This window comes from Pleurodeles waltl, chromosome 4_1 (genome assembly GCF_031143425.1).
Source record: "Pleurodeles waltl isolate 20211129_DDA chromosome 4_1, aPleWal1.hap1.20221129, whole genome shotgun sequence".
Taxonomy (NCBI): domain Eukaryota; kingdom Metazoa; phylum Chordata; class Amphibia; order Caudata; family Salamandridae; genus Pleurodeles; species Pleurodeles waltl.
The window spans coordinates 765165948-765181450 of record NC_090442.1 but is presented as its reverse complement, the minus strand read 5'-3'; the positions used below and the strand labels follow the sequence as shown (position 1 = coordinate 765181450).

The following is a 15503-nucleotide window of genomic DNA, read 5'->3' as shown; positions in this document are numbered from 1 at the left end:
TACCTGGGGGTCCGTGCGACTCTGTGACCGGTGCTTCCATCCTCGCGAGTGGCATGGGATTTTTGGGAACGACTCCATCAACGATGCTGTGTTAGCCCATGTTGGAGCTATTGTGTTTCTAAGCACTATGTTAAAGTTTAATCTTTGAAAATTAGTATCTTTGCTTGTGTATGTTACATTTGTGTTGTTTTGGTCTTGTTTTACTCGCATAAATATCGGCTATTGTGCTAAACTGGTGTTAAGTGTTTTTTGGTTTTTACACCATGTTACTGTGTGTTTGTACAAATACTTTACACATTGCCTCTGAGATAAGCCTGACTGCTTGTGCCAAGCTACCAAGGGGATGAGCAGGAGTTATCCTAGGTGTGTATCTCTCCTATCCTGACTACAGTGAGGGTCCCTGCTTGGACAGAGGGCAAACTGACTGCCAACCAGAGACCCCATTTCTAACACAAACAAGTTATTAAAGCAAAAGACTCCTTCATCCATCCAGAACTGAATAAAGCCAAAAATATACCAAAAACATTTGACATGATCAATAAAAATCACTAAATCTCCCCCAACTAACCGTTCAGGACGTTTTCTAAAACAAATTAGAACAATTTGCTAAATCCTTTGACCAAAAGACACAAAAAGGTCAGAAGTGACACCTACTGGTTAAGGATAGTATCTCAAACTCAGACTTACAAGAGATATTCAAATGGTAATCTTTTAAACTGATCTCAACTGGCCCCTTAGAATATAAAACAATTTTAAAAAAAATAAAAAAAACACCATAAAAACATTTTTGAGGACATTACAAAATGATGAAACATCCCAGCCTCCTTAACCAAAACCAAACTCCTAAACTAATCGCTAGAAAATTAAATATTTCCTGACCGTATAAAAAAGAACAAATTAAGCCCCACTAAGAAAAAAAGCGCTCAGTGTTCATAAAAAAAAAAAAACACTCGGAAATTGCAGACTGGGCCCCGGACTTCCTTTTTTTTTTTAGGCAAAATGCTAGAGACTAAGGTCAAAAACAGAAAACTATAAGAACACCAAAAAACTACTTAGATTTACAACAATTATGCTTGAGAGAAGGGTAAAGAACTGAAACACCTACCATTTCAGTCACCGATAATGGTCTTGAGATACTTGACAAGGGAAAATTCTGCATCCTAATAATCTTTTAGGTCAGCACAGCCTTTCAAAAGGTCCAAACATGATACCTTCTTTAACCTTCCCCTCATGGAGTACCATATCTCGACTCAATGTTGTGCCCTATGCACACTAGGTATTACTCACCGGCCCCATGTCATTCCTTCCACTGTGGCGCCTTTCCGTCTAGAAAGCTCCATGACGCCCCCCTCCCGTTAGGCCCGAACCTCCTATGCAAGTTTCATCTAGTTTGCACCTGTAGATATGACATGTCCTATTACGATACGCACGTTTTCAGTGTAAAACATTAGGATGTACCATCATGCATGTGGGTTGCATTGTACTTGTTATTGTCAATTATCATTTGCACCTGCTATCTGTTAAGCCATGCTTGCTTGTATGCAACATGTGAAGCCTCCATGAGACACGTGCCTGACAAGAACACTCTTGGCTTCTGGTATAAATAGTCCCTCTGAATTTGCATCAGGGTTTGGCCTCATAACTTTATCTGGACCCGCACGAGTCTTTGTCAAGTCCTGCACTCACCTCCTAAGTCGCCTGGATCTCCCATGCTTCTGTTTAGCACAAGCTTCACCCCTGCACTAATCTCCCAAGTCACTTAGACCACCCTTGTTTCATTTCTGTACCATCTTGGAGGTTTTCCAGAAACCACTTGATGTTCAAGGCTTCCAGGTCCTTATTCAGATGGCTCTAAGATCCTGACTCCTGTGCACCCTCAGAGTCTTTCCTCCATGAGCTAAGATTCCGCCTCTACTTAACTTCTAGCAATAACTCACTGGCTGTCACTGAACTCCAACATAGCACTACCCGTTTCCAAGTTAGTGCACACAAATCTTTAGTATTCTTTGCAGGCCTGTCTATTATCTCCATGCTTCTGCCCATGGACTAGAGACTGTCTCCCGAGTCTGCCTGTACCTCCATGTTTGAACTGTTTTCTTGCATACCTTGGAAGTATTTACTACTCAAAATTTGAACTGAGAGTTAGTGTTTTTTTAGTATATCCTGGGAGTGTCTGTAACTATACACTGTGTTTCAGCAGTAACCATGTAAGTAGATTGCGAGAGTATCTCTTGCTCCAATCCATATTCCTATTTGAACTTGTAAATCTCAGTGATTCCAACCTTGTGTCTCAATAAAATTTTGTTTATTACACTGTTGTAGTATTTTCAAGTGTCAGCCAAAGTAGAGAGTTTAATCCTGGGAGTGTTGATAACTTCATCCTTGCACCAACAACAATTCTGCTTCATGTGAATGCACACTGCCGGGTCCTGACCTATAAGCAGAGCACAACCTTGGAAAAGCTGGTATCCCAACCTTGTGTCCCATGTTGCCCTTGTTTAATCATGCCCTAACCTATCTGTTAAATACAACCTTGGGGAAGCTAGTATTCCAGCCTTATGTCTGTCAAGTGTTGTTTAAAGATCATGTTGTATGAACGTAATTCAATTTCGATAGCAAAATGGTCTCAAAACATACTTTGAGAGTTGTTTAACTTCCAACCTATGTGCTCCCAGAAACCTTATTTTCTATGTACTTGTGAATGTCTCTAAATTCAAAGTTATGTATTGAGTGCTCTTTTTGGGGTGCCATTAACTCCAAGCTATGTTCCGATTTTTCTGTGGAGTGACTCAACTTTACCTAGTATTTCAAGTTCTTCTTCAAGAGTTCCAGAAGATTTCTCTAGAAGTATCTGATTCATCTGCTCCCATGTAATGATTGTTTAAGAAACCTGTAAATGTGAAATATTGAAAGTATTGTACAGTAAATTGAGTAGTGAACTCATGCACAGTTGGTAATTGCCCTTTCTTGTAGTTTTTCAGTGCATTGCGTTTTCACGATAGCTAGAAGTCTTAGGGCTGTAATGCCTACTGGACGGGTGACTTACATATATTGCATGTAGTGTTAGGGGATATGGCACACAGGCTCTGTGTCATGTGTTTTTTTTCACTTTTGTCTGCACCAAGAGATGCAGCCTGCAAATGGCAGCCTGTCATGTGCTTGGTGAGGAGTCCCTTAGGGTGGCACAATTTGTGCTGCAGCCCTTAAGGACCTCCTTTGGGGACCTGGATAGCAGGAACCCAGTGCACTTTCCGTCAAAATCACATCATGTACCAGGCAAAAAAGTGGGGAGGGGGCATGTCAAGAGACACTTTCCTACATGACCCCCCCTCCCAAACGAAAAAGGATGAAACTAACCTTTCCCAAGAGAGTCTTCATCCTATAAGTGGAAGAACCAGGAAAGGCCATCTATATTGGCATGGTCAGTATTAGATCAGTGTTCCAATGTAAAGTCCATTCCCTGTAGGGAGGTGGACCACCTTAACAGTTTGGAGTTTTCACCTTTCATTTGCATTAGTCACCTGAGAAGTCTATGGTCAGTTTGAACAAGGAAGTGAGAGCCGCACAAGTATGGCCTAAATTTCTCCAGCAGCTTCTCCAGGTGGGACCATTGGTGTTGGGTTTCTGTGTTTGGGAGTACTCGCGGTTGGGGGTGGAGGGGGGTCCTTTGTTCTGAGGCTGCAGGCATCATTGTACACTCCAGGAGTGAAACCACAGTGTACTCAAGTTCAGAAGAGCTAGGGGACGTCAATTACACCAGGGATCCACTTCAGCCCATGCCGCAGGCGAAAGGTGCAGTGGTTGCTTCAGAGGTCAGGTTTCTCTCACCACACCACAGAGGCTGCCAAAGAGGGGGCCTGCGTGCTGAGGCTGCAGTTGACTTTGGAGAGTCCAGGAAGGGTGAAACCACGATGGACTAGGACTCTTGGGAGCTGGGGAACCTTGATGGCACCAGAGCATCACTCCCACTCAGGTGGGTGATGGCGGGTGAATTAGTCACTTCAGGTGTTGGGTCTTTGCAGTTTTGAAGACTGCTGAGTCCTTCCTTCAGAGTTTGTTGGGGACCAGGTCCGCCGCTCATGAGAGTCTTGAGTCTTTGTCGAAGGCAGGCAGTCCTCCCCGGTTTCTGGAGGCTCAGCTGCAGGACGAACTGTCTTTTGGTGCAGAGTCCGTTAAGGGTTGGAGACAGGCCGGCAGGGTTGATACCAGGTCAACTGCTTCTTTCCTCCTCTTCTGCAGGTGCGACTCTTCTTTGTCCTTGGTCTTCTTAGGTTGTCAGGATCTGAGTTCTTTGGTTCAGGGGTGTCACCTAACTACTCAATTTAGGGGCATTACAGTGAGTGCCAGGTGGTAGCCAATGGGTTGCCCACCCTTTGGGCAACTACACCCTTTTTATGATCACTTCTATTGGAAAGTGGGCATAACCCTGTCCCTAGAGGTCTAATTTCAACCAAAAAAAGATGGAATAATTTATAAAGTGGTGTCCACTTTGCTTGTCCACTTAGGGGGTAGGACTGGCATGAAGTAGGCACACCTCCTAATCTGACTAATTTTTCTGCCAAGAAATGGGGTCAGGGTAGTGGGGTTGGTCACCTCCACCATTTAGAGAGACTTCTGGAAGGGGGCCTTTGAAGCTTCCCACCCTGGAATGTCCATCCTGCTTGGAGGAGGTCTTAACACCCCCACCCAGGCAGCCTTTTGTCTCTGGCTTCCAAGAGCGCTGGCTCTCACCTTGCGGGGGTCAGAAACGTGGCTGAACTGGTCAGGACCAGTCAGTTAACACACTAGTAGTGGGTAGGTTTTCAGGAGCCACCTCTAAGGTGCCTCTGGGTGCATGTATTGGTAAATCCAACACTGGCATCAGTGTGGGTTCGCCAACACGAGATGTTTGATACCAAACATCCCGATCTTCAGTGAAGCCATCATGTAGCTGGGGGAACATGTATTGACCAGTGTCCAGCACATGTATTTCAAATGGCTTTCCTGGTCAATTATTACGCCTGAGAATTGACAAAGACATATCAGGGGCATATCTATTTGTGCAGATATGCCCTCACGTGTAATATAATGCACCCTGCTTTAGGGCTGTAAGGCCTGCTATAGGGGTGACTTACATATATTGCATGCAGTGTTAGGGGACATGGCACACAAGCTGAGTGCCATGTGGTGTTTTCATTTTTGTCTGTCCCAAGACACGCAGCCTGCAATGGCAGCCTGTCATGTGCTTGGTTAAAGGTCCTTTAGGGTGGCCCAATTTGTGCTGCTGCCCTTAGGGACCTCCTTTAGTACCCCAGGCCTAGGTAAAGGGGTACCATTTACTAGGGACTTACAGAGGATGCTAAATGTTTTGCCAATTGGGGAAAACAACTGTGCGATTTTGGGAAAGAGCTCAGGCACTGGGGGACCTGGTTCGCAGGAACCCAGTGCACTTTCCATCGCAATCACATTTCCTTACAACAACAAAAAAAGCTCAATAGCTATAGTACCCGATTCACAAACTTACGGTCTAGAAAAGACAATTAAACCATTAGCATTCTCCAGACTGGACTTTGAAGCCACTTTACTCATTGGATTATCAAAATCTAGCTTGATTCCCATCAAAGTGGTACTAAAACTTGTCACAAACGCAAAGAACGCGGAACACATTTCAAATAAGATCTCAGAAGGGGCTTTGTCTGACCCTGTATGGTTGGGGCAATGTGGCAAACCAGGGCTATTTAGCTCCACCCTCGGTGGTATATATCATCTACAACTGGTGTCCTAGTGTACACCCTACTACGACTTTGTAAACCGGGCCAAGTACAAGCCTCTCTACAGTTGACTCACAGGTCTAAGAGAAGAACAGTCACAGACTTCTCAGACAACCAACAGACACAAAGTATTGCCCAGTGCTTCCCCGTAAAAAAATGAAAATACCTGCCGTAGCACTAGGAAGGATTAGGTTCAGCTGCAGATAACTCGAAGGTCTCAATGGTTTTAGTAAACAGTTATTTTCAACAGTATGTCATTTAGTCATTGCCAAAATAAAAGGTGCTAGCGGGCGTAGTAGATCGGCACACGTGCCTTTTTGTCTCAGGTCCCCCGGCAGGATAAGTCTTGTTGTTTAACTGCAAGAAAGCTCTTGGCAGTGCCGGAGCATAAGGCTACCTAATAACAATTTGTACTAATCTGTCGTAGGACAATGTCACCCTAAAGTGTTATGTACCATATAAAATTTTAAACAAATAAGTAACCTTGGCTACGCTCTGCAATGCTCCTTCATAACTCCCTGCACAACCAGTAAAGCTCTCTTCATCTAAACTCCTGTAAAGTTCCATGAATTCCCATTCCTCCCTGCAACTGCATCTGTCAACCACAACTTCACCTTTTTTTTTTATTGCACAGTTCTCCATAGAGGTAGGCGAACCACTGAAAGTTTGAGCCAGGCGCAGCTCGAGACCCGCGATCTTGGACCTTCGTGCCCAAAACGAGCCAAACTTCATGCACCAAGAATTAAAGATAAAGCATTAATCTTGGATGTAAAAAGGATCGAGAAAAAGACATCCATTTAGGGGTAGAATTGCACAATATGAAAACCCGAATTATGGGCTCCAACCTGGCTTCACTGCTGGACCAAACTGCGTGGTCTTACCCAAACATTTTCTTTAACTCACCCTCCTTTCTTATTATCACATATGAGGCACCTTCAAACACATGATTTCAGGATGTAAGCTGTACAGAAAACCTGGTGTTCACTCGAATATCGCTCCAGTTATATTAAGCTAGGCCACATATAGGGTACGCATGAAAATTAACTTGCGCTAATGGTACTGTCATCAGGGCGAGGGCTGGAACCTTTCTAAATTCATATTTAAAAACTATCACGTTTCATAAATGCTGCTAAATGCAGTGACGCAAGTTGATGTACCAAGGTTAAACACTTCCGGAAGATACAAGACGCACATTTTAAAAATACATAATCTGGTCTTTACTTGATGGTCGTAGCATGATTTTATATACAACCAAAAAAATTTCTTGCCACGACTCGTACACGTGTTGTTAGAACCAAGCCAGCCCCTTCGCTTGGCTCTTCTAATCTGTTAGCACGCCCATCTCTAGCTCTCCCTAGCCCACTGTTCTCCCGTGCAACACAAAAGCTTCATGCAAACTCACTGCGGTCCGCGCTAGGACCAACTTCACTGGTAGTTCTGACTCCCTTTAGGCGTACCTACCATGGCTAATAAATAGTCGTTCAGATGCTGTAGGTACGAAGGTTCCGGTAGGTGCTCTAACTTCTAGCACACTCTCGCTCTCTCAGAAGCCCATCTCCTCCCGTACTCCTAGAGTCGTCTCCGAAAGCTTCAGCCCAGCTTCTCTTATATCCCGCTCTCGTTTAAACAACGGCGTCTTTGCCATGGAAACACGGGTACGCACGTGACCACCTTACGTACTCCTACCTTTGGACCAATGTAAAAAGGAGGGGGAAACAATGAACGAAATATGCATTTGAAAGAGAAAAAGGACAAATATTGTAGTGGCGTTGCTGGCGGCCATCTAAGAACGGTGAACTGCACGTTTGACAAATCGTATATTCTCTGTTACGTAAAATAAAGCTCTGTGTAATATGTTGTAGTAGCTTCTCATATCTATCTATAACGGAGTGTACACTTAATTATTGTTCCAGTGTAAGTGCTCGTGAATCATTGATGCCACCATGATTAGTGGAATGTTATCTTTCAGAGAACCTCGAGGGTGGCATTCTGACTGAGGACTTGAGAGTCAACCGGCTTCTAACTGGTCGTGGGCTCGTTACCTTTGTGTTTTTTAATGAATAAAGATGATTTCTTTGTCTACCTTATTCCTTCTGTGGGTATTTCATTTCTGGAACACATATAGGCACCTTGTGTTGCGTCTTGGCATTTGCTGTGACATTAGAATGGTGTGGGGTTAAGGATTCGGGGTGCTTGTGGGAGAGAGACGGAGGCGGTTGATAAAGATGGTTGGGGAATGGCCTGTCCCTATGTAACCTTCACGACAATAAAGGATTGAATTATGATATCGAGTTCAGCTGCAATCTATTCCAAGAACAATCGTACACAACAAAATTTGGCGACGAGTGGAAATGTCGGACCAGCTGGTTCAGTTTGATTTATACTGAATAGGATTGCTGCTTCATACTACTATTGGAATTTACCACTGATTCTCTTACGCAGTTGGAGAAGCGGTCGCGCTGCCAGAAGAACAACGTGAAGCTATCGCGCTGCCACATGAAGCAATATTTAGTATTTTATAGACTCACGGTTTATGGCACTAGGAGTGGCGCGCAGCCTGTTGTGGTCGATTTGTTGGAGGTGTGAGTACTGCACATGGTTCTACGAGCTTCAGGTGTTTATTTTTAAGGAGAAGTCGTCGGAGCCGCAGTGAATTCAAATAATCTAGGTTTCATCAACCTGTCAAAGCAACAGACATAAAATACAAGAATCTTGTGTTCGTCGTATTACATCTACAGGGAACAGGTCTGTAAGGAAATGGCTCCCTGTTGCAGTTACCCCCACTTTTTGCCTGATACTGATGCTGACTTGACTGAGACATGTGCTGGGTCCCTGCTAACCAGGCCCCAGCACCAGTGTTCTTTCATCTAAAATGTACCATTGTTTCCCCAGTTGGCACACCCCTGGCACACAGATAAGTCCCTTGTAAAAGGTACCAGTGGTACCAAGGGCCCTGTGACCAGGGAAGGTCCCTAAGGGCTGCAGCATATGTTGTGATACCCAAAGGGACCCCTCACCTAACACATGCACACTGCCATTGTAGATTGTGTGTGTTGGTGGGGAGAAAAAGGCAAAGTCAACATGGCATCCCCCTCAGAATGCGATGCACACAAAATACTGCCTGTGGCATAGGTAAGTCACCCCTCTAGCAGGCCTTACAGCCCTAAGGCAGGGTGCACTATACCACAGGTGAGGGCATAGCTGCATGAGCAATATGCCCCTACAGTGTCAAAGTCTATTCTTAGACATTGTAAGTACAGTTGTGGCCAAATTAAGTATATGGTCTGAGAGTTTGTCAAAAACAAACTCCACAGCTCCATAATGGCTACACTGAATACTGGAAAGTTTGGTATCAAACTTCTCAGAATAATAAACCCACACTGATGCCAGTGTTGGATTTATAAAAACATGCACACAGAGGGCATCTTAGAGATGCCCCCTGTATTTTACCCAATTGTTCAGTGCAGTACTGATTGGTCTGTGCCAGCCTGCTGCTGAGAGACGAGTTTCTGACCCCATGTGGTGAGGGCCTTTGTGCTCTCTGAGGACAGAAACAAAAGCCTGCTCTGGGTGGAGGTGCTTCACACCTCCCCCCTGCAGGAACTGTAACACCTAGCAGTGAGCCTCAAAGGCTCAGGCTTCGTGTTACAATGCCCCAGGGCACTCCAGCTAGTGGAGATGCCCGCCCCTTGGACACAGCTCCCACTTTTGGCGGCAAGCCCAGGGGAGATAATGAGAAAAACAAGGAGGAGTCACCCACCAATAAGGGCAGCCCCTAAGGTGTCCTGAGCTGAGGTGACCCCTGCCTTTAGAAATCCTCCATCTTGATTTTGGAGGATTCACCCAATAGGAATAGGGATGTGCCCCCCCTCCCCTCAGGGAGGAGGCATAAAGAGGGTGTAGCCACCCTCAAGGACAGTAGCCATTGGCTACTGCCCTCCCAGACCTAAACACACCTCTAAATTCAGTATTTAGGGGCTCCCCAGAACCTAGGAAACTAGATTCCTGCAACCTGAAGACGAAGAAGGACTGCTGACCTGAAGCCCTGCAGAGAAGACAGAGACACCAACTGCTTTGGCCCCAGCCCTACCGGCCTGTCTCCCCACTTCAAGAAAAACTGCAACAGCGACGCGACCCCCAGGGTCCAGCGACCTTTGAAGCCTCTGAGGACTACCCTGCATCTAAAAGGACCAAGAACTCCAGAGGACAGCGGCCCTGTTCCAAAGAAACTGCAACTTTGCAACAAAGAAGCAACTTTTAAAGACAACACGTTTTCCGCCGGAAGCGTGAGACTTTCCACTCTGCACCCGACGCCCCCGGCTCGACCTGCGGAAAACCAACACTACAGGGAGGACTCCTCGGCGACTGCGAGCCCGTGAGTAGCCAGAGTTGACCCCTCTGAGCCCCCACAGCGACGCCTGCAGAGGGAATCTAGAGGCTCCCCCTGACCTCGACTGCCTGCTTCAAAGAACCCAATGCCTGGGAAACACACCTCACCCGTAGCCCCCAGGACCTGAAGGAACCTACCTCCAGTGCAGGAGCGACCCCCAGGTGTCCCTCTCCCTAGCCCAGGTGGTGGCTACCCTGAGGAGCCCCCCCCCACTTGCCTGCCTGCATCGCTGAAGAGACCCCTGGGTCTCCCATTGAAACCTATTGCAAACCCGACGCCTGTTTGCACTCTGCACCCGGCCACCCCCGTGCCGCTGAAGGTGTACTTTCTGTGCTGACTTGTGTCCCCCCAGTGCCCTACAAACCCCCCCTGGTCTGCCCTCCGAAGTCGTGGGTACTTACCTGCTGGCAGACTGGAACCGGGGCACCCCTATCTCCATTGAAGCCTATGTGTTTTGGGCACCACTTTGACCTCTGCACCTGACCGGCCCTGAGCTGCTGGTGTGGTAACTTTGGGGTTGCCTTAAACCCCCAACGGTGGGCTACCTTGGACCCAACTTTGAACCCTGTAAGTGCTTTACTTACCTGTGAACCTAACAAATACTTACCTCCCCCAGGAACTGTTGATTTTTGCACTGTCCAATTTTAAAATAGCTTATTGCCATTTTTGCCAAAACTGTACATGCTATTGTGTTGATTCAAAGTTCCTAAGATAGCTGAGTGAAATACCTTTCATTTAAAGTATTGTTTGTAAATCTTGAACCTGTGGTTCTTAAAATAAACTAAGAAAATATAATTATCTATATAAAAACCTATTGGCCTGGAATTGTCTTTGAGTGTGTGTTCCTCATTTATTGCCTGGTGTGTACAACGAATGCTTAACACTACCCTACCACAAAATAGAGCATTAGAATTATGTCTTTTTGCCACCAGGGATGTGGAATTCCTATCGCCTGCCCAGGGCAACACGTTTTTATGTTTACTTTGTCCTTGGGACAAGTAGGCCCAACCCTCTGCAGCACAAAGCCTTTGGTTGCATGTTTACAGAGAGTGGAACTCTCTGCAGTTGAGGTAATGTGTTTCCAATAGATAATGCTGTTCGAACTTGTATTTATGGTTCATTATTTGAAAGCCTTCATTATTAGGGTGAGTGCTGTAAATAAATGTTTTAAGGTCACACTTCACCACTGACGTTGGTTCCAGTACAAAAAAAAAAACGTGTATACACATGTTTGAAAAGTTTAGGCTATGAGGCTAAGTATAATGCTCCCAGAATGCTCTCTGATTTAGATGCAAATGAAGTGTCATTTAGTAAAATGTTTTGATGCATGCTAGTATTTCCCAAAAATATTTCTAATGGAAAATCAGTGTAACCATTTTCAACTCGATTATGGGAAGCATGAAAATAAACAAACACTGACAAAGCCAACTGATCTGACATATTTTTATAAGTCTTTTAGTTTCATCAATGCGTGTCTTGTTTTGACATGGCTTTTGTAACACTTTATTGTTGTGGGAGCTACCAGGCCCTCAACATTGTAACAAACACTTCCAAAAAAACCCCAAAATGTTTTTGAACTCTAAAAGCACACGTTGCCACCAGTGGCATAACAAAGGCCCTGCAGCCGCCCTCCAGGGGGCCCCTTCAGCACAGCACCTGCCCTGAGAGAGTCTGGATAGGGGCCTCCTCCATGTTCTTTGCAAAGGGGCACCCTCCAGTTTCGTTACGTCACTGATTGCCACTGTAGTTCCTGACACTGAACAAAACTACTTTGTGTGCCAATATGCTCCTTGTGGAAGAGCAGAATGCAATCACTCACAGTAAAGCCAGCCAAAAGAGAGAGAAATAGAAGTTTAATAAAAACAAAATGTCTTTGTTAACACCAGACCTAATTAGGGACCAAGACCCACATGTAAGTAGCTTTTTGCATGTTGCAAACAGCGACTTTCGCTGTGTGCGACGTGCAAAAAGCACATTGCGATGCACAAACCCGTTTTTGCGATTCGGTAACCTCGTTACCGAATCGCAAAACGGGTTTGTGACTCGCAATTAGGAAGGGGTGTTCCCTTCCTAATTGCGACTTGCAGTGCAATGTAGGATTGTTCTGCGAACGCGGGCGCAAACCAATCGCAGTTTGCACCCATTTCAAATGGGTGCTAACACTTTCACAAAAGGGAAGGGGTCCCCATGGGACCCCTTCCCCATTGTGAATGTCACTGTAAACATTTTTTCAGAGCAGGCAGTGGTCCTAAGGACCACTGCCTGCTCTGAAAAAATGAAACGAAAACGTTTCTTTTTTCGTTTTTGTAATGCATCTCGTTTTCCTTTAAGGAAAACGGGCTGCATTACAAAAAAAAAAAAAACTGCTTTATTGAAAAGCAGTCACAGACATGGTGGTCTGATGTCTCCAGCAGGCCACCATCCCTGTGAGGGCCGCCATTCGCAAGGGGGTCACAAATTGCGACCCACCTCATGATTATTCATGAGGTGGGCATTTGCGAAGCCCTTGCGAATGTAGGATGGTGTCAGGGACACCATCCTACATTCGGATTTGCGACTCGCTCTGACTCACAATTTGCGGTTCGCAAATCTGAACATACCTACATGTGGCCCCAGATTCTTAAAGAAAGTCACAAAAGTGCACCCATGGTATATGTCGTACCCCTATAAAATATTTGTGAACTGTATTTTAGCATGGGTAAATACGCATGTGTAGATTTGCTCAAGTGAAAATCTATTGAGCATTTGCAAGTTCATTTTCCCTCCAGCCACTTTCTTCCCAACCCTGGAAGAAGTTCTAATTCTGCCATTGTCAGGAGTAAATGTCCAACCTTTCTTATTATGGGAAAATATTAGAGAGAAGCTGGTGAAAATCTTTAAAACATGCAGGTTAGTAGGTTTGCAGACTCAAAGGCATTCCAGCCCTGGAACTATTGCTTACTGCTTCCTCCAGCCCCAGTATGCAGATCTGCAGAAAGGTAGCAAAATAAGGAAATTGCTACAGTAGGGATTGAAACTGCAAGTATTCAAGCCCTACTATGGTAGTAGCCCTGGCATAATCAGAGAGGTTATCATCAGAGCTCTTATATAATGAGATTGCTGCCGTAATTTGGCGCCACACTACATGGCACCAAAGGGACAAGTAGATCATTTTACAGGACAAGTAGATTTGAGACGCAACCTGTCCCCTGGACAAGTAGATATTTTAATAAATTCCACACCCCTGGCCACTATCTTACCTCTAAGGGGAACCCTTGGACTCTGTGCATGCTATTTCTTACTTTGAAATAGTACATACAAAGCCAACTTCCTACAAGGTCATACTCCAAATTATTATTGTTTAACATAAGTGCTTGAGTGTTTTTATTGTCGTTATGGCACAACAGAATTTTAGTATAAGTCCTCCACATGCGTTTTGGGCCTCAGCGACAGAACCTTCAATGAAATGGACAGAATGGAAGGATTATTTTACAAATTATATTGAGGCCATTGACGAAGAGGGAAAAATGTCAGCAGAGCAGAAAAAAAGAATTCTCTTGCATTCGTTGGGACCTGTTGGGTTAAAGACATATAGCAGAATGTAAAAGAATTTACCAAGTGGAGATGGAATGTTTTTTCAGCAGCTTTACAAGACCTTGACAAGTATTTTGCACCAAAAGTGTGTATTGGCATTACAAGATAAAAAAAAATCCACTGTAAACAGAATAAAGGGGAAAATGTTGATGATTGTATAGCGGAATTGAAGAAGTTAGCCATTGTCTGTAAATTTGGTGTATTACATGACGATCTCATCAGAGATCAATTGGTCATGAATACCCACAATCAGTCTATACAGGAGCGATTCTGGATAAATGGCGATGCTGCGCTAGAGGATGTTCTAGCTAATATTCGTAAAGCTGAGATTTCAGGGAGATGTGTGAATGAATTGAAACAACCAGATAAAGAGGAGTGTAGTCTTTACAAAGTAAACAATCGGAAGCTCGATAAAACACCTATATCTAATTACAAAGAGAAAGTAGGATACAAAGATAAAAGATGCTATTGTTGTGGTAGTAAAGATCATTTGGCGATTTCAAAATCTTGTCCTGCTGTGAAACAAAAATGTAATAACTGCAGCATGTTAGGTCATTTTGGGAAAGTATGCCAAAAGAAAAGAAGTAGCGTCAAATGTGTGTATGAGGATAAGGACTGCAGGAATAGTGATTCAGGTGATGACAGTGAAAATATGAATATCATTAAAAACTTACAGGGCAAATTTGTATTGAATATTAATGACAGTAACATGATGAAATGAAGATTGGTGGTGTACATATCAAAATTCATGCTGCTTCAGAGTCACCATTTATGATAATTAACAAAAGTGTATGGAAGAGTAAATTTGTACCAAAGATAGGAGAGTATTTATTACCTCCTGATATCGAACCTGAAAGTTATACTGGTGAAAAAAATCAACATTTTAGGTTATAGGTGGCTTATTTTTCAATTCAGAGGCAGAAGTACTAGAAGCTAACTATACGTGGCAGAAAGAGAACCCTCAGTTTTGGGTTGGCAAGATCAAGGGATGTTACATATGATATTGGACCCGAATAACAAGGCTAAGGTACTCAAAGCGGATATTGGAAGTTCTATGGAAGTGGGACTGGAAAATACATTTCCGAAAGTCTTTTGTAAACGGCTTAGAAAACTAAAGGTGTTTGAGCATGAAATTGTTCTGAAAATGTTTTTACAACCTAAAATGCACAAGTTAAGACCAGTACCTATAATGGTCAGAGGTAAGGTGTCAGATGAATTGGAGAAATTGGTACAAATGGATGTTATTGAGCCCATTGAGAGTTCCGAGTGGATCTCAACAGTGGTCGTAGCACGATGCAGTAATGGAAAAATCCTTCTTTGTGTGGATTTGCGTCATCTTAACAATAACATTGTCATAGACCAATTTCCATTACCAGAAATCACAGAAATGGTGTCATGTTTAAAAGGTGCTACTTGGTTTTCTAGTATTGATTTATCTGCGCACATCACCAAATTCTCCTCTCACCACAATCAAGGAAATTAATGGCTTTTATCACCCAGGTGGGTTGTTTGCAGTTCAAAAGGATGCCCTCTGGTTTGGCATTGTCCGCAGCCATTTTCCAACGTTTGATGCATAAACATTTTGGGAAGGAAAGGGATGTAATGTTTTTTCAAGGTGACATTCCACTATTTGGGAACAGTAGAGAGTGTCACGATGGAAGGGTGCAACATGTGTTAAGTGTTATAGAAAACAATGGATTGACTGTTGAAATGAGCAAATGTAACTTTGCAGAGAGAAGTGTGACATATTTGGGACAAGTTATCAGTGGGGAGGGGGTGAGGCTTAAACC

The 15503-nt window shown here is 44.2% G+C and overlaps 1 protein-coding gene across 1 annotated transcript in view; it reads right to left on the bottom strand.

The window, feature by feature from the left end:
- The window catches only part of LOC138288127 (uncharacterized), a 139590-nt gene extending 132322 nt beyond the window's left edge, over window positions 1-7268 (bottom strand). Inside the window, exon 1 of the mRNA XM_069229386.1 lies at window positions 7212-7268. Coding sequence (XP_069085487.1) covers window positions 7212-7214 — 3 coding nt within the window. The 5' untranslated portion in view covers window positions 7215-7268. The remainder of the gene's footprint in view (window positions 1-7211) is intronic.
- Window positions 7269-15503: the final 8235 nt, after the last annotated feature.